The sequence below is a fragment of the Cibotium barometz genome, chromosome 43 (genome assembly GCF_041138505.1).
Source record: "Cibotium barometz isolate CiBa-2024 chromosome 43, ASM4113850v1, whole genome shotgun sequence".
In the NCBI taxonomy this organism is placed as follows: domain Eukaryota; kingdom Viridiplantae; phylum Streptophyta; class Polypodiopsida; order Cyatheales; family Cibotiaceae; genus Cibotium; species Cibotium barometz.
Genome location: NC_141088.1, coordinates 15693781 through 15712941, shown reverse-complemented (window position 1 = coordinate 15712941; position 19161 = coordinate 15693781). Strand labels below are relative to the sequence as shown.

At 40.6% G+C, this 19161-nt stretch overlaps 1 protein-coding gene and 1 non-coding gene across 2 annotated transcripts; both read left to right on the top strand.

Moving 5' to 3' along the window:
* Positions 1 to 255: 255 nt before the first annotated feature.
* On the top strand, positions 256 to 2972 carry LOC147613591 (uncharacterized). Its single transcript, XM_086781594.1, has 5 exons — positions 256 to 507; positions 978 to 1214; positions 1383 to 1453; positions 1890 to 1959; positions 2362 to 2972. The coding sequence occupies exons 2-5, from the start codon at positions 981 to 983 to the stop codon at positions 2794 to 2796; spliced, it is 810 nt and encodes a 269-aa protein (XP_086637720.1). The 5' UTR covers positions 256 to 507; positions 978 to 980; the 3' UTR covers positions 2797 to 2972.
* A 1152-nt stretch (positions 2973 to 4124) lies between these two features.
* On the top strand, positions 4125 to 4205 carry TRNAL-AAG (transfer RNA leucine (anticodon AAG)). The gene has a single exon. It is a non-coding gene; the product is annotated as a tRNA-Leu (tRNA).
* The last annotated feature ends 14956 nt before the right edge of the window (positions 4206 to 19161 follow it).

Sequence of the window (19161 nt, the reverse complement as noted above, 5' to 3'; positions counted from 1 at the left end):
GTGGTAGAGAGAGAGAGAGAGAGAGAGAGAGAGAGAGAGAGAGAGAGAGAGAGATCAATGTTCCTTCTTGAAGACTTCTACGTAGATAATATTAATCATCTAGAAGTTCCAAACGCTGGATAAAAAGGCATGTCTTTATACTAGATATGGAAGCTTTGAGCATAAATTAACAAAGAATATCCCTCAGCATCTCGAGACTTATTACCCTCTATCCACCCTTCGTAAAATTTAGGTGTCTTTTCAGGAAATTTACGTGCGGTTTCCGCTAGCAGTAAATGTCTGGTTGTCCACATGTATTATTCGTCACGGTTTTCGGCTCTCCGATTATAGTTTTGCTGTTTAGAGCCAACGTGCTCGCCGTTTATAGCCCGTAATCTGCAAGTGCTGGCCCGGGCTACAAGAACTGCGAAGCTTGCCGTGGCTATGGCCAAAATCTACCTGTTTTGCTTCGTTTCTTGAGTTTGTGCAGGTCCTGGTGCCCTCGGGGACCTCTGCAGGCGCTGAGAGGTCCGTTTCTTCACGTTTTTTGGGCCAAATCTGTGGTTTTTAGGGTTTACATACAATTTCTCTAGGGTTTAGCTAAATTTAACGTTACAGTGGTGTTTCTTTTTGCAGCTCTAGGGTTTAGATCAGTAAAGCGTTTGTTGTGGGAAAAATTCTAGGGTTTGGTTAAATTTAGCGTTTAGCTGGTTGTCCAATTATAAGGTGTAGCGAATAGGTGAGACGTCTAGGGTTTTCCTGTTGAAGGTTTAGCTAAATTTGGTTGGTTTTATGTGTTCTTGTGCAGCTTGTTAGTGCAATTTTTAGGGTTTTGCTAGGTTTGTGGGCTTGGTGGTTAAACAGAGGGAAGTTCACCAAAGAGCTGTGACCTTTACCAAGACCTTACCTTTTTGTTTGAGATCTCCCTTTACATGATTAATAGAGGTCTCTTTTCTATTATAGAAAAAAAAACTGAGGTAAGTTTTGTGGTTTATCAGTTCATGGGAGAGGTGGAGAACATGGCTGTGTTACCTCAGCTTGTGTCCGGGTACATGTTTGAGAAGGAGCATGTCCTTCCAAGCTCAGATTTGCTTCTGAGCATGTGCCTGAATGCACTGGCTCAAGCCATAGCAGCCGTCCAGGCTCTCTGCCTTGCAGTTTTGTCAAACCTAGGGTTTTCAGCCTGTACGAGCATCTGCAAACTCCAACACTTTCCCGGAATCGTGAGCACAGCGGTGAGTCTCATTTTTCTTTCCTTCTTAGGTAGTTCGTGGGGTGTGTGTGTGTGTGTGTGTGTTCCTGCTGTTTTCTGGGTTTATACCACTTAGATCCACCAAAAGCTAGATGTCTTCCGTCAATTTACACACTTTCTAAGAAGCTCAGTCGTCTTCTATGTTCTTCAGGCCAGGTTTGAACATGGGGACACTGGCACCTGTGATGCCTCTGCACAAGGCAGCTGCTGTTTGGCTCTTGGGTGAGATTTTCCACTGGGATTTAAGAAGCTCATGAAGGTTAATGAACATGTTGTTTGAACCAGGCAACTGCTATTTAGATTTAAAAATATATAACCAGATAATCTTTCATAGCCCTAACCTTTCATTGTGAAAGAAAATGGCTTCTGTGAATATTAAGAGAGCCTCTGATGGTTGTGAGATAACGTAACCACCTGTCCCGAAAGTAGGTGGGTCTATGCAAGGGAGATCAAAGTGCAAAATTCTATCTAGCGGTTTTGCATTAACATCTTCAATTTTGGGGAAAGTAGAAGGTGATGGGTGATGCCTTATCATTCCTCATCACATTGCCTAATAGAGCTAGATGGCATATGAAAGTTCATGGGCTAAATTACGACTTGAAGCAACTGTAAAAGAGCTAGAAAACAGCAATGATATTTGCTTTCTGCATTTTTGCAGGTGGAGTGATGCTGAACCTTTCCGTTTATCTCAGCTAACAAGCACAATGACTGACTCAACTTCTTTTGAGGTATGTAGTTTCTGCACTGATGAGATGTTCTAATATAGGCCTTGGGATTTTTCTTTCCATAAAGGAAGATTTATAAACGAAGGGGTAGATTTTCTATTAAGATAGTTTCAAGGCTTAAGAATCTGGGGAAACAAATGGGCATGAAACAGAGTTCAGTAAACACAAAAAATTTGGATATGAGGCCTGAACGAAAGGAAGCTTTTTAAGAAAGGGGTAGATTTTCTATTATGATAGTTTCAAGGTTTAAGAATCTGGGGCAACAAATGGGCATGAAAAGGAGTTGTAAACACAAAAAATTTAGATAAATTTTGTAGGCTTTAGTGTCTGAAGATAGAAATCAGATGGATTGCCTATTAATGCTGAGGCATGTGATGTAACATTTACCAATGTTGACTACTGCAGGAGTATAGCCCTTCTACTTGCAAAGTCCATGATGAGAATGGATCTTTGGAAGGCCCTGACACAAGTGTGAGACTGAGAGGCAAGGAGACCAATGCATGGCTTGAAGTTGCCAAAAACAAGGATGACGACGACGATGAAGACGATGATGATGAGGAAGACGATGATGATGAAGAGGATGATGATGTTGGAGAAGAGGAAGGGGCTGGTGACGATGGCGAAGGTGAGAACGTTGAAGGTGATCAAGGCAATGATGATGATGAAGGTGGTGAGGAGGAGGACGATGACGATGAAGATGGCAAAGGTGATGAAGACGATGAGGATGGTGTTGAAGGAGAAGAGGAGGACGATGAAGATGGAGTTGATGATGAGGAAGATGAGGATGATGAAGATGACGAAGACGAAACACCCGAGCCGCCACAAAAGAAAAGGAAATGAGACTTTTCAGAGCATGCATTTTTGGGTAGAATTAAGTGAAGTGAGCATCTTGTTGATGGGCTCATAACTTAGAATGTAGGTAGATATTGGGATGTACCAGGGTGGACTATGTAGCTCAACTGCAGGTCTTAAACTTTTATGGTAAATTATGACAGTTTGAACTTTGAAGGTAGAAATGTTGTGCTGCTTCAGCATTTTTTGCACTTTTAAGTTTCTTGCATTTCGTTCAGGGTTTCTGCGCATGCATTTCTGGTATGTGAGTTGAAAACGCTCGTGGATTTTTACTATATCAGGGCTGGTTCACATAAAGCCCACAGGTTATAAATGAGTGTCAAGGCTACATCGAGTTCACCTTAATCTTTCTCTATCAACCATTTTTCAAAAGAGAATTTTCTTCTTCTTCGAAATGTGGTCTGCATCATAGTTAAATTATAGTGATGAAGAAAGGTGCACCTAGCACGTATGCATCCTACTGCTCTACAACAAAGGCGGGTCCTATTCTTTGTGTCGACTACACGCTTTAGATCCACCTAATGACCTCGAGCAGCAAAGAAGTGCTTTGGATGATGTAGAGGAGCTTTTGCAAGGCGGCGAGCTTTGTCGTCATGCTAGCCACCCAAGATAACTCTGCATCATTAATTCAAAGCTCGACAGTTGAACGTGTTGTTGTCGGTGATGTAAATCCCTCCTTGTCGTCCTTGACCTTGGCTTGATGATGATGGAAAACGTCCTTGAGTAATTGCAACATGTGTACTATTTGGACAAGAACCACATGTAGTAGTGGGTGGTGACTCGGATGATTTGGCTGCTATGAAAACGTCCTTGAGTATTGCTTGGTCAAGGTTTTGCTGGATGAATGCCTCAAACTTATGATAGTTGGATGGATGGATAAAAGAGCCACATGCAGAGTGATGACTGAGCTCATTTGGCGCCAAAAGGATGCTAGTGCGATACTCGTTATGACTTTACACACTATGATTCCCCTACTGTTGTGAAAACCGATCCCCTTTTGTTATATATATATATATCCTCTGTCTTCTCCACTACTAACTTTGTGACATGCTTTCCTTCCTTCCTTCCTTCCTTCCTTCCTTGTACCCAATTTTATGCCGCCTCCATTATTTATTTTCTCTATTTTGATCGATATTTTATCTGATTGATACGGGCATTTCCTCTCTCTCATTTGTCTCTTTCTATCGTCAAGAGTCCAGGGTTAGTGGCCGCCCCCGCCACAAGCTGTAACCGAGATCATGAGGATGTTATTGGCGGGCTTCTTGTTATTAAATTCCTGATTTTAATTGTTGAGTATTTCGCCTCTTGCATCTCCCGACGAGATGGCCGAGTTGGTCTAAGGCGCCAGATTAAGGTTCTGGTCCGAAAGGGCGTGGGTTCAAATCCCACTCTCGTCAGCAAAGTCTTCTTTGGTTTTACTCACGAGAGTAAGTTCGTTTGGTTTCTAACGTTACCTTTAGTAGAGAGTTGATACAGATTTCACTTTTGCTAGAAAACAAAGAATAGGTTGGTTTTGTTTCCAACATTACGTTTAGAGAGTTGTTTTGTTTCTAACAAATTTCACTTTTGCTTCTCCTGAACTTTATTCATCAACCTACTCTGCTACCTAGATTTCACTTTTGCTTCTCCTGAACTTTATTCATCAACCTACTCTGCTACCTTTGGAGAGTTGGTTTGTTTCCAACAGATTTATGCTTTTGCTTTTCTCAACACATGTGGCATGTTGTGTTGTCTCTGAGATTCCCGCCCCACCCTCTTTATTGGGATCCGGCTACTTTCACATATAATTAATCGGAGTAGTTAAGGGGACAAGCGTGTTTCCAACTCTGGAGATAATGACCGCTAGTTTAACTAAACCAAATCAAGGCGGCTAGTAATCATATTTAAATATATACTTCACGATATTGAAGGTTTACTTTAGTAATGCTGATATAACACTAGGCAAGGTGGCTAGTAATCATATTTAAATATATACTTCACGATATTGAAGGTTTACTTTAGTAATGCTGATATAACACTAGATAATTACAAAAAATGCATAGGAGTATAGCCTGTAGGGCTTCTCTGTAGAGTATCAAAATTAAAACATGTGGCATGAATTTCCGTCACTCCGTTTTAGTGATGACCTTTTCTAAACAACCCAACTCCTACAACTCCGTCCTAGGACGCTGGATTGGTCCATGATTGGGACCTCTATCCACCAAAAGAAGGATTGTAATTTGAAGGTGAAATTTCAAACATGGAGGAATACCCACCCCAACTAGGCCTAATATAATCTTCCATGTGCATGTACGCTTCGTCATTTGCAATTGGATGTGTACTAGCCCCCAACCTACATAACATAACATGGATTTTCCTATTAGCTATCCTAGTTGCCAATTGAATGAAATATGAGCCGAATCATACCACCACCGAAAGAAAAGGCTTAGCCATGGGGTTTGTGCTATTAAGAAGTATTGCCATTATTGGGATCTGACTACAATGCCTTGCTTTCATATATAATTGATCGGGGTAGTTAAGGACAAGTGTGTTTCCAACTGTGGAGATAATGACTATGCTAGTTTAAATCTATACTTTACGATATTGAAGGTTTACTTTGGTAACGTCGATATAACACTAAATGACTACAAAATGCATGGGAGTATAGCCAATGGGACTTCTGTACAGTATCAAAATTAAAACATGTGGCGTGAATTTCCGTCACTCCTTTTTAGTGTGATGAGCTTTTCTACTCAGCCCAACTCCTACAATTGCATCCTAGGATGCTAGATTGGTCCATGATAGGGGTAAGAGCCACATCTCTGTAATTTGAAGGTCAAATTTCAAACCCCACCCCAACTAGGTTATACTCTTCCCTGTGCATGTACGCTTCATCACTTGCACTTGGATGTGTACTAGCCCCCAACGTAGAGAACATAGCATGGATTTTCCTACTAGCTATGCTAGTTGCCATTTGAATGAAATTTGAGCAGAATTATACCACCACTGAAAGCAATGGGGTTTGTACTATTAAGAAGTATTGCCATTATTGGAATCCACCTACAATGCCTTGCTTTCACATATAATTAATCGAGGTAGTTAAGGACAAGTGTGTTTTCAACTCTGGAGATAATGACTATGCTAGTTTAACTAAACCAAATCAAGGTAGCTACTATTTAAATATATACTTGACGGTATTGATGGTTTACTATAGTAACGTTGATATAACACTAAATGATTACAAAATGCATGGGAGCATAGTCTATGGGACTTCTGTAGAGTATCAAAATTAAAGCATGTGGCAAGAATTTCCGTCACTCCTTTTTAGTGATGACCTTTTCTAAACAACCGAACTCCTACAACTGCATCCTAGGACACTAGATTGGTCCATGATTGGGACGTCTATCCACCAAAAGAAGGACCGTAATTTGAAGGTCAAAATTCAAACATGGAGGAATACCCACCCCAATTAGGATATAATCTTCCATGTGCATGCACGCTTCATCATTTGCAATGGATGTGTACTAGCCCCCAACCTATAGAACATAACATGGATTTTCCTATTAGCTATCCTAGTTGCCAATTGAATGAAATCTGAGTAGAATTATACCACCGCCGAAAGAAAAGTCTTAGCCATCGGGTGTGTGTATTAAGAAGTATTGCTACTAAGTCTGTATATTTTATATGGACCCCCAATCCCTTCTTTATCTTGTGAACAATGTGTTGGCTTCTAATCTTAATGGAGTTTTATTTTACCATCACTAAATGCAATAGTTCTCAATACGTGCATGTCAACCATTTATATGAACCCCCAAGCCCTTCTTTATCTTGTGAACAATGTGTTGGCTTCTAATCTTAATGGAGTTTGATTTTACCATATTTGAAACCAACGCATATTATAATATACTATAATATGTGTTGGTTTGTGTATTAAGAAACCAGTATATTATATGCATTAGCACCTTTTTACATGTGGTCACACCACCAAGACTATGTGTCTAGCGTACTGGTGGTCCAAAACTACTATATGTACAAGGCTTTTCTAGTTTATAGATCTATGCATTCTAGCTAGGATCTCTATTATTGTTTAATGCAGAAGCTTACAAAAGTTTTGTGCTATCACAATTATAAAAGTTTTGTGCTATCACAATTATAAAAGTATGGACATATTTCTACTCAACGTTGATTTTTAACTCCTAGCCTTATTCTACTTTCTCTTTCCCTAGCCTTATTCTACTTTATATTTCCCCTTGGCTGCTCAACATGAATTTTAGCTATTACCCTTATTCCACGTCCTCTTTCCTTAGCCTTATTCTACTTTCTCTCCCTCCCTAGCCTTATTCTACTTTCTCTCAATCCTTGTGGAAAGAGCTATTATAATTCCTTGTTTACCTTTGGTCTCTATTGTTATTATGGTGGTGGCTATGTCTTCTTGGATTTGGGAAATGAGCAAGACATGGGAGAGGCATGGTGCATGGTGACTTTGGCAGCAAAATCCTTACATTTTCTTCAAAATGTCCATGTGATGCAAGTAGTCCTCTAGCACCTACCATCTCTTTGGCAGCCAAATCCTTACATTTCCTTCAAAATGTCCATGTGATGCAAGTAGTCCTCTAGCACCCACCATCTCTTCGGCAGCCAAATCCTTACATTTCCTTCAAAATGTCCATGTGTTAATGGCTACCGCACCTCCCAAGAGAGAACTCTAAACATCCACCATTGAAAGAAGCAATAGACAACAACCATTGTTGGGTACTTACCAATGCTTCTAGCTCACGTCCCTTGAGGTCCCCAAGCTCACTTCCGGAAGCTCCAATCCTCCAAGCTCCACTTCCACACTATCACCGTAGAGTTGCTCGCACCACAACACACATACATGCATAGAGAAGGAACATGCACTAGATTACACACACTCTCTCTCTCTCTCTCTCTCTCTCTCTCTCTCTCTCTCTCTCTCTCTCTCTCTCTTTGTGGCAACGCAAGATCGGAGACAGGTGGGGTGCCGACAACTCCTCCGGGGGTGAGAGTGTCAGTGGGAAAATCTATAGGTATAGAAGGAAGACGAGAGAAAATGCAGTTAGCCTCAGATTTATTAGTAAGACTAACACTCGGATAAGGGTTTAGTATTTTATTGACTATAGAAGAAAACATTCGATAATTATATGGAGTTGAAGAGCCTTGTGTTTCTTTTGGGCCCTCTCCGGAACTAGGGATTCTAGAATCCATTTTGTGTCTGAAATTTTGGATTCTAGAATCCATTTTGTTGACAAAGTGGATTCTGGAATCCAAATTTTCATAAATTTTTAAAATGACAGTTGTTGTTATTTTCATGGCTTAAAATCTAACTGTTATAAACTAAAAATTATGTTTTTGCAAAGGCGATAACTCTAAATCGATTTGCTAGATCAAAATAAAGTAAATTGATAAATTGTAGTACTCACTACCATCTATAATTTGACCATTTGGATCGTTGGTTTTCTATTTAAATCTAGAGAAATAGTTTCTTTCAATAAGCCTCTTCTATGGCCATGGGCTCCATATACCTACTTATCTTAACATCAAATATATGCTCTAATTCAATGATTAGATGGGGTGCAATGATTGGGATGAAGTTAGTTAAATTTTTGGAGAAGAAAAAGTATAATTTTATAATTCTAAGTAAAGAATGTATTATACATTACATAGACATGCGTGAATTATTAGTAGTTTTAAAGAATATTAGATCTTGTATTGACCTTGTTTTTTTCATTTTGTTATTTGACATGATAAGTGAAATTTTTTTCACCTTTAAATTAGCAATATGTACATTTTTTAAAAGAAGTTTAAAACTATGGTTATTTTGGAAAATTTCTAAAAACATTTCTCTTCAATGTTTCTAAAAGAGTGTAAAATTGATCAATATTTAGGACTAGTGAAAAATAAAGACAGCTTGTAAACGACAACTCATGACTCATCGTTTTTCATGACTCACTGTTGAAAGTTTTTAAGAAATTGGAAACTACTTCTGATCACCCGCAGTCTGATGGGCAAATAGAGCGTGTGAATCAGATTTTAGAGGATATGTTTTGTGCATATATCTCTGAAAAACCATCGAGTTGGAAAAAGTATCTTCTAATGATGGAATTTGCCTATAACAGTTCTAAGTATACGGGTACTGGTTATAGTCCGTTCATGCTTATGTATGGGTATTAGCCCAAGGCACCTGTTGATGTCGGTTTTAAGGACATTGAGCTTGATGAATCATCGAGGGATTTCTTGTGTGATATGTAGGAAATGCTCACCCAAGCTCAGGATTCTATCAGGGGTGCTCAGGATAGAGCACGATTTTATTATAATAGGGGATCACATTTCATTAATGAGGTGATTGAGCACTTACTCGTCGCCGGATTCCTTGTAGTCCATCGGAAGTCATCACCTTATTATCCGAAGCAAATGGTCAAGCGAAAAGTACAAACAAGATTTTGTAAACTATCTTGACGAAAACATTAGAAGCTAGCCGCACGGATTGGGAACACAAGCTAATTGTAGCTTTATGGGCATATCAAACATCCTATAAGGTAGAGACGGGATATACTCACTTCCATCTAGCTTATGGCATTGAGGCGGTGATGCCTATGGAGTACTTAGTTCCAAGCCTGCAAATTGCGGTGCAAGAGAGGTTAACCAAAAATGCATTAGCCGAAAGATTGGTGGATTTAGAAAAACTTGATAAAACTCGACTAATTGTATCACATAGGCTTATGGTTGAGAAATTGTGCGAAGAAAGCGTTGGTTTGACTATAGCCTGAAACAAAAGGAACTGAAAAAGGGGGACCTTGTCCTCATGTATGGTGTCGGAAGTACCAAGAAAAAGAAACTAAAATACAGAGGGTTAGGACCATTTAGAGTGTCCAAAATCAACCCTTAAGGGTCAGTCCAAATTGAAACCATCGAGGGAGTGAAATGGAGGGATACATTAATGGAAGTAAGCTTAAGAAGTATTACGGACCACTGACCCAAGAGATGCTCATGCAAGAGTACCTACTAAAACAAAATGAAGAGTTGGCTAAGCAAAAAATAAAACAAGTGCAAGAGGAAGTCAGGGCAAGGGAAGCCAAGGCCAAACAGAGACTCCATGAGAAAATATTACATGTGAACATGGCTTCACTAACTCTCCTTGATGAAAATGACATGGACATTGAGCCGGCGCATCTCAGTGTAAAAGTCTCTACGAAAGAGAGTTATGCAACAAGCATTGAATTAATTGATACAGGATCAAGTCATAACTTGATCTCTTATGAAACATGGGAAGCTCTAGACTAACGTCACCATGAAGCCACTAATGCACAAGTCCGAAGTGTGCATTTGTTAACCACCACAGCTGTGGAAATTTTAAATGTTAATATTTCCATTAGAAATAATTCCTTGGTTGGAAAGGTGTTTGTCATGCGAGTAGGATCTATGGAGGAAGAGATGATCCTTGGACGATCCTGGATTTGTGCTAGTAATTGTAATATCCAATGGCAAGAGAGGGCAACACAACTCAATGAGGGCAAGGATATCATTACCGTGCCATTATGGAGCCCCTTAAACACAGGAAAATAGGTAATGATAGATGACATGAAACCGTTTATGCCACAGAAAGCAGTCGTCTCGTGCCAGAGAAGGGGTCATCGTCACAACCACACCTCTGTACAAGAAGACCATAGGAAAAACAACCAAAGTATTTGGTAAGTCAAAAGTGGGTTCCCAAGACCAACTTCAAGCACAAGGATACTATGATTCAAAAGAGGTAACCTGGGGATCAAGGCAAAAAATTTAGACTAAGGACATGGGAGAGAGAAGGCCGTCCAAAGATAGAAAGCAGTATTCCGAGAGGAACTACCATTCTAACATCACTCAAAGGTAATGGGTTCAAAAGGATTTACTAGATGCACAAGGTTATTATCAAGGTAATACAACAATATGGGTACCCAGGTTCTACCTGAGCTCTAGTACTGCAAGTATGGGAAAGGACCATGAAAGCAAACATAACTGATTTCCAGCTAAATCAAATACTAAGAAGACCCAAGAATGGTTGAGGAAGAAACCCATTCAACCACCCAGTAAACAAAAGGGAGCAATACCTCCAACTACACCCACCAAGATAAATGAGCTAACCAAAATTGAGAAGAGAAAGGAAAGCATGCACTCACATGCACGAGCCACCAAATAGGACCAACAAGATTCAGTGGATGCACTCTTCAATTGGATGGAGGGAAAAATCAGAAAACTCCCACTTTGAACTTAAGCGGTATTACAACAACAAATTTCCACAAGTACTAAAGTACCGAATTGGTTTCCATGGCAATAAACAGAGAAGAAGTACAAGAGGTATCCATTCTTCAAAAATACAAGGTGAAAGATTTCGATTTTCATACCGTGAAACATGATCATTCGTTTCATGTGTATTCAATCCTCCTTTGAATGCATGATATGTGGCATTATATGTTTGAGCATATAGGAAGCATAGGGTAATATCTAAATTTGCACGCAAAAATGATCGGATAGTTGCACGCCATGAAATGGTTAGAAATAATTCACGCCGTGAAATGCTCAGTGCTTCACGCCGTGAAATGGTGAGAAATAGTTCATGTCGTGAAACGCTTAGTTCTTCACGTCATGAAACGGTTAAATGCGGTTCACGTCGTGTAACACCTTAGTGCTTCATGCCGTGAAATGGTCACTAGCCATCCACCAATCAACGATGACACATGGCATGCTTCTTTAAGTTAGCCGCTGGGGCCGACGACTGAATTATAAAAGCTATTTCTTCCCTCTTTTATGTATTTTTCCTTGTCCAAATTCTGGATTCAAGCTTCATACATTGCATTCCTGCTCATCGCCCGCAAGATTGTACTTCACGATGTCTTCTATCTGTCACATTGCTTATTACAACCTTCGATTTCAGGTGGGAGCTTGTGCTTAAACCTCTTTTCTTTTCTTCTTTTGGAATAGTGGGAATCAATCACATGTCATGTTCATTATTGTGAATAGTAGCACTTTGTTTGATTGTGTTCTATGTTCTGTATCTGTTCACCCATCACATGTATGAAGAAAGAATGTGCATGAAAATTATGATCACTCTAAGCATTTGAGATACCCCGTGAAATAGTAGTATGCTATTTCATGGCATCCACACTGACCCTTTTGATGGGACTAAATAGTATTTTATCTCTATCCGAATGAATAAATCATGCCCTAGCTGACCCATAGACTTGTTTAAACTTAAAAACCATACGGGTTAGAACCATACAACTTCACGGGTTTGGACCTTGCAATTATACGAGTTTTAACCCTGCAATTATACGAGTTTTAAACTTGTTTAAACTTAAAAACCATACGGGTTAGAACCATACAACTTCACGGGTTTGGACCTTGCAATTATACGAGTTTTAACCCTGCAATTTCATGGGTCAGAACCCTGTGATTTCATGGGTCAGAACCCTGCAATCTCACCTGTTAAGCCATCTCATGGGTTAAGCCGTCTCACGAGTTAAGCCTCTCATGGGTTAAGCCTCTCACGTACTAACCCTCTCACAATTTAACACTTCATGGCTTAAGCCTTCTGCTTCTTAAAGTAATAAGCACTCACATCTGCATCTTCACATCTTATACACCTTGTTATTGCTCACCCCACTAACACCCTTCTCATCAAGAATAACATACAAACACACCATATCACCCAAAAAAAAAGAGGGGGAGGACCATAGGCTCCTACCAGTCATTATGACTGACACTCTTTTGAATGTTCCAGATGTTGTCCTCTCTGCAACCCCAAAACCAGAAGTCGAAGAGACTCTGGTCGCTCGTCACACAAACAAGTACCACATGGTCACCAATGGACTGAAAGAATAGAACATCACGCGGTACAAAACTCAGTTATATGGGTCCATATGCATAGATGTTTAAGGGCTCAATGATCAGCAAAGATCAACAGACAGTACATGGAAAAATAACCCTACAGTACCATAGCCTTGAGTGTTTACAGATTTTAGAGGATTCAAAAGTTAGAGAAAAGCTAAAGAAAGCGGTGCTTAGAAGAATGGCCGAATGCTTCCCCCGAAAAATCAACGTAGAGTTATATGCAGAATAATTAAAGACCTTTGATACGACAACCAAGAGGGGATAGGTTACAAAAGCATATGGTACAACAGAGTAGGTCCTCCTCTTCGAAGAATTACTACGTGAAGCCTTGCAGCTACCGCCACCTATAAAAATACACACTCACAATTTTGAAAAGATGCCACTAGAGGCAATGCTCAAAAGGAGTTCGTACAATAAATGGGGTAGAATATAAGAATATATGTGATGAAATAATAGAGAAAGCCTGCCAAGCAATGTCTATAATTATGCAGGTCAAGCAAGTCGATAGGTACAACAAAGTCCCTCTCAACCAAATAGCCAAAGTGCATGAAGAAACAAGAAGACTGGGCTTGGTATATCTACAGAGAGATGGAGAACTATCTAAAGCCACACCAATCAAAAATGTGCAATCCATACTTTCTCACCAAGGTACTTAGTCATGCAGCAGATCTTCCAATTCTAGAAAGCATGCCAGAAGAACATGTACCACAAGTTACAACACCGCTAGAACGACCAACAATTACCCCTAAAGAGTTTTAGGAAGGGTAAGCATTTTTAAAGGAAACAAAGGAGATAATGTTGGAACTGAAGAAGGGAAGACGGAAAAAGACAGTAAAAAAGATGAGGGGCATCACTTCGGGAGTTACAAAGGAGTCCTAGTGCTTGTTGGAAGCTAAACTTGCCCATGACATTGCTTCTTATCAGCAAGTGGTGGAACAACAAGAGGCAAGGGGAGTTAGCCTTTCAGATGTACCAGTGACTAGAGCTTCGGCTTGCCTCACAAACACCCCCTCCAAGCCCAGCACATATGGTTTTTAAAAGCCTCTCCCCACTTCGAGATTCTATTATATCAGATTAGCCTACATCATCATAGATTCACAGAGAAGGCGTCGAAGGAAGTAGTACTACAAGAAGATGTGAGCCACAAGAATGAAGAAGCAACATCAGCACATCTGAAAACCACAGAAGATGGTCAAGAAGCTAAAAAAAGGAAAATCACTAACAAACCTGAGAGCTCAAGAAAGAGACAGAAACTGGATGATGAAGGCCATGTCAAGACAGATTCATTCTTGCATAACCTCGATTTATGACTGCTTCCTACAAGAAACAGTGGAGGGTCTCGATAGCTTGCTCCAATTACCTTTACAAGGATTAGAAGGGCCAACCTCTACAAGCGCATCCATTTGGGAGAGAAAGAACAATGGGTTTGGCAATGTCATTTACTCACCACTCATTTGCTACATGACAAGAATGCAACTTCATGAAGCAAGTGCAGGAAGCAATAGACCAAGTACAATTGCTCAAGAAACAAATGGCTGCAACCCTACGCTACACATAAAGATGTCATTCTCAAGGGTCTAAAGGCTGCAGAAGCACAAGAGGCTAGATACTAGGTATTAGAAGGAAACAACCAAATTCTCAGAAAAACCATAGTGCAAAAAATCAAAGAGAACACAGAGCTGATAGCACGTCAAACAAGCTGAAGAGTAGCTTCAAAAAGAGGTGACTTATGCTCGAGAAAAAGAAGAAGAACTTACACAGCATCTCAAGGAGGCTCAGGTCTTGTTCCAGGTGAAAAAAGAAGGGTTAACTAAGCAAATCGCCACCCTCACTGAATACGTCACGGAAGTTGAACAGAAAGTGGTCAATATTCAGACAGAACGGGAACAAACAAACAAAGTCCATGTAGAGAAGGTTAAGGCCTTAAATGAAATGATCATTGCTAAAACTTTGGAGATAGATTACATGCCGCTAAACAGGAATTGGGTCATGTCATTCAGCAGTTAAAGAGCAACCAATCATTGGCAGCAGAGCGACTAAAGAAGATTGAAGATGCTCAAGCTTTGGAGGCATCAGCAAGAAGGGTGCAATAAATAGCAACATGAAGAATTATAGATGCACCCCAAATGGTCTGTGAAAGCGACCATGTCTGATCTTCTGCAAGCAAAGGACTCAAGCAACATGAAGAATTATAGATGCACCCCAAATGGTCTGTGAAAGCGACCATGTCTGATCTTCTGCAAGCAAAGGACTCAAGAATCCAGGACTTAGAATGCCAATTGGCCAGAGAAAGAAGCAAAAGACAGGAGCCTATGACTACTTATTGAATGAGCCTCGGAAATAAGTTTGTTTTGCCAGTGACTCCTCGGGCCCCTCCTCAAACTTTAACTCTGTTTTTATCTACACTAACCCTCTCACATGAAATTAAATTATTAGAAAACCTTAGTTGTTAGATATCCGTAACGCCGCTGGCTCACCACCCAGCCATAGAGGAAGAATGAGGATTGCCCCTCATCCCCCAGGCTATATAGTGTGTGGCCTGCCGTCCACACTAGCCTGGCCGCCCATGACTCCGCATGGGTGTCCTCTCCCACTGAACCCCGGACATGGCCATCTGGTCTGCCATCGGTCATCACAGGCATTACAGCCTACGTGACATTACCCCCCCTTAAGAAGAGTTTTCGTCCTCGAAAACAAACTAGGGAAACCTTTTGGAAATTGCACTACGGCATTCCCAGGTTGCCACCTCCTCATCCCTATCTGTCCATTTAACAAGTACCTCCTGGTACACTTTATGTCGGGTTTGTCTGTCACGATACTCTAGAATCTTTTCAGGTTCATGTGGTATCTTTGGTGGCTCTATCAAGTCCACCAAAATCTCTGGAGAAACTGCGTTCTCTAACCCGTGAACTGATTTCTTCAGTTTACTGACATGGAAGACAGGATGGACTTGAGAACTCTCTGGTAACTCAAGTTTATATGCTACGTCCCCAATCTTCTTAAGGATTTTAAAAGGACCACAATATCTTGGAGAAAGTTTATCACACTTTCTCGTTTTCATGGTTTCTGACTGCGCAGGAACCTTGAGGAATACAAAGTCACCTTCTGCAAAGGTCACCTTTCTACGTCCTTTATCCGCATAAGTTTTAGCACGATCCTGAGCGCTACGAATGCTCTCACGTGCGGCTCTGAGCATATCATTCATATCTTCAAGGAAATCCTTGACAGATTGAATCTTCTCCTTTTCTAGGCCTACAGCCATCGGAGATCTCGGCTGGAATCCATACATTAACATGAATGGTGTAAATCCAGTCCGCTGAGTGTTTGGAGCTGTTATAGGAAAACTCCAATAAGGGCAAGTACTCTTCCCAATTAGATTGCTTTTTACTAACATAAGAACGCAACATATCCTCTAGAATTTGGTTAACTCTTTCAGTTTGACCATCAGACTCCGGATGATCTGCCGTACTCATACTCAGAGTAGTATCCAACTTTTTGAAGATTTCCCTCCAAAAATGACTGTTGAACTTTCTATCTCTATCCGACACTATATCTGCGGGCAGGCCATATAGCTTGTAGAGATGTTCAATAAAGAGTTTTGCCAACTCTGACGTTTTTACAGTTTTCTTCGTGGCAATAAACTTTGCCATTTTAGTTAACCTGTCCACTACTACCCACACCGAGTCATTCCCTCGACTCGTCTTGGGTAAACCGGTAATGAAATCCATGGAAATGCTTTCCCATTTCCCTTAAGGAATCTCCAGCGGATGGAGTAGTCCTCCAACCTTAAGACGTTTATGTACTAGTGCATAGGTCTTCTGAATCCCAGGATGACCCGCACTTGGACTATCATGACTTTCTTTAAGAATTTGGGCCCGAAAGTCACCAATAGTTGGTACACATATTCTACCCTTGTAGAGTAAGTACCCGTCGTCAATGGAGTAATTAGCATATTTCTCCCGCCGACGAAGTTTATCACTCCCCTTTGAAGCCGTGGCAGTCAAAGGTGATGAAAGGCCTACGTCAGAGCTCTCCGGCTCCAAAGTATACCCAGAAGACACGGCTAGTCTCTCCGGACTAACTCTCGCTTCCCTTCCCGTTGCACCTTCGGCCAGTCTCTCCGGACTAGCAATACGTGCCAACGAGGGAGGTGGTCATGTCTGTGAAGAAGTGCGTACGCGTATAGCGCGCCAGACCTCTGTAAAAGATGGATCGTGCTCACATAAACCACGTAGGGACTCCAAGAAATCATTCTTGAACACTGTGAAACTAAGTTCATTAATCTGTGGCATGCGACTAAGTGCATCTGCCACCACGTTATACTTACCTTTCTGTATCTGAAGGTCAAACTACTGTAGAATCTCCGCCCACCGAGCTTTTCTACCCTTCAGTTCATTTTGACTTGAAAGCCATTTCAGACTTTCATGGTCCGTCCGGACCTCAAAAGTAGCACCATATAAATAGTGTCTCCACTTTTTCAGTGCATGAACTATCGCTAGTAACTCTCGCTCATAAGCCGAGTAGTTACGCTGCGCACGATCTAACTTTTTACTCTCAAATGCAATTGGGCATCCCCTTTGCATAAGTACGGCCCCAATGGCCTCATTACTAGCGTCTGTTTCCAAAACAAACGGCTCATTTGGATCCACAATAGTCAAAACAGGTGCAGCTGCTACGGTCACCTTAAGCTTATCAAAGCTTTTCTGTTGGGCTTCCCCCCAACTAATGTTTTTTGTTTTTGACCATAACTGGTCAGTCAACGAGACTGCGATCTTCGCGTAGTCCTTCACATACTATCGGTAGAACCCCGACATGCCAAGAAAAATCTGCAGTTCCTCGAGATTCTTTGGCGCTGGCCATTTAAGAATAGCCTCTACTTTTTCTGGCTCCATCCGCGTACCATCGGCGGATATAATATGGCCAAGGTAGTGAATTTTTGTTTCAAAAAATTCACATTTGCTCTTCTTCGCAAATAGTTTGTGCTCTCGCAACAACTCGAACACTAGACGCAAATGCTCTATGTGTTCTTTCTGTGTCTTACTGTACACAAGAATATCATCTAGGAAAACTACTACGAATTTTCCCAGATATGGACGTAAAATACTGTCCATCAGTGTCACAAACGTCGCTGGAGCATTGGTAAGCCCAAATGGCATAACCAAAAACTCAAAATGCCCGAAACGGGTCCTAAATGCTGTCTTCGCAACATCTTCTGCTTTTATTCTAACCTGATGATACCCAGATCTCAGGTCTATTTTTGTAAAGTATCTCGATCCATAGAGTTGATCAAACAACTCATCCATGCGTGGCATTGGATACTTGTTCTTAATCGTTATCTGATTAAGAGCCCTATAGTCTATGCACATTCGCATAGATCCGTCTTTCTTCTTTACCAGAAGAATAGGCGATGCCCACGGACTTGAACTAGGCCGAATAAAGCCTTTGTTCAAATATTCCGTCAATTGTTTTTCCACCTCCTGTGCCTCGGAGTGGCTTAATCTATAAGCAGGTTTGCTTATAGGTTTTGATCCTGGCATAACTTCGATGGTAAGAGATGGTAGGTGCTGTAGGACTACTTGCATCACATGGACATTTTGAAGGAAATGTAAGGATTTTGCTGCCAAAGTCACCATGCACCATGCCTCTCCCATGTCTTGCTCATTTCCCAAATCCAAGAAGACATAGCCACCACCATAATAACAATAGAGACCAAAGGTAAACAAGGAATTATAATAGCTCCTTCCACAAGGATTAAGAGAAAGTAGAATAAGGCTAGGGAGGGAGAGAAAGTAGAATAAGGCTAAGGAAAGAGGACGTGGAATAAGGGTAATAGCAAAAATTCATGTTGAGCAGCCAAGGGGAAAGATAAAGTAGAATAAGGCTAGGGAAAGAGAAAGTAGAATAAGGCTAGGAGTTAAAAATCAACGTTGAGTAGAAATATGTCCATACTTTTATAATTGTGTTAGCACAAAACTTTTGTAAGCTTCTGCATTAAACAATAATAGAGATCCTAGCTAGAATGCATAGATCTATAAACTAGAAAAGCCTTGTACATATAGTAGTTTTGGACCACCAGTATGCTAGACACATAGTCTTGGTGGTGTGACCACATGTAAAAAGGTGCTAATGCATATAATATACTGGTTTCTTAATACACAAACCAACACATATTATAGTATATTATAATATGCGTTGGTTTCAAATATGGTAGAATCAAACTCCATTAAGATTAGAAGCCAACACATTGTTCACAAGATAAAGAAGGGCTTGGGGGGTTCATATAAATGGTTGACATGCACGTATTGAGAACTATTGCATTCAGTGATGGTAAAATAAAACTCCATTAAGATTAGAAGCCAACACATTGTTCACAAGATAAAGAAGGGATTGGGGGTCCATATAAAATATACAGACTTAGTAGCAATACTTCTTAATACACAAACCCCATGGTTAAGACTTTTCTTTCGGCAATGGTATAATTCTGCTCAG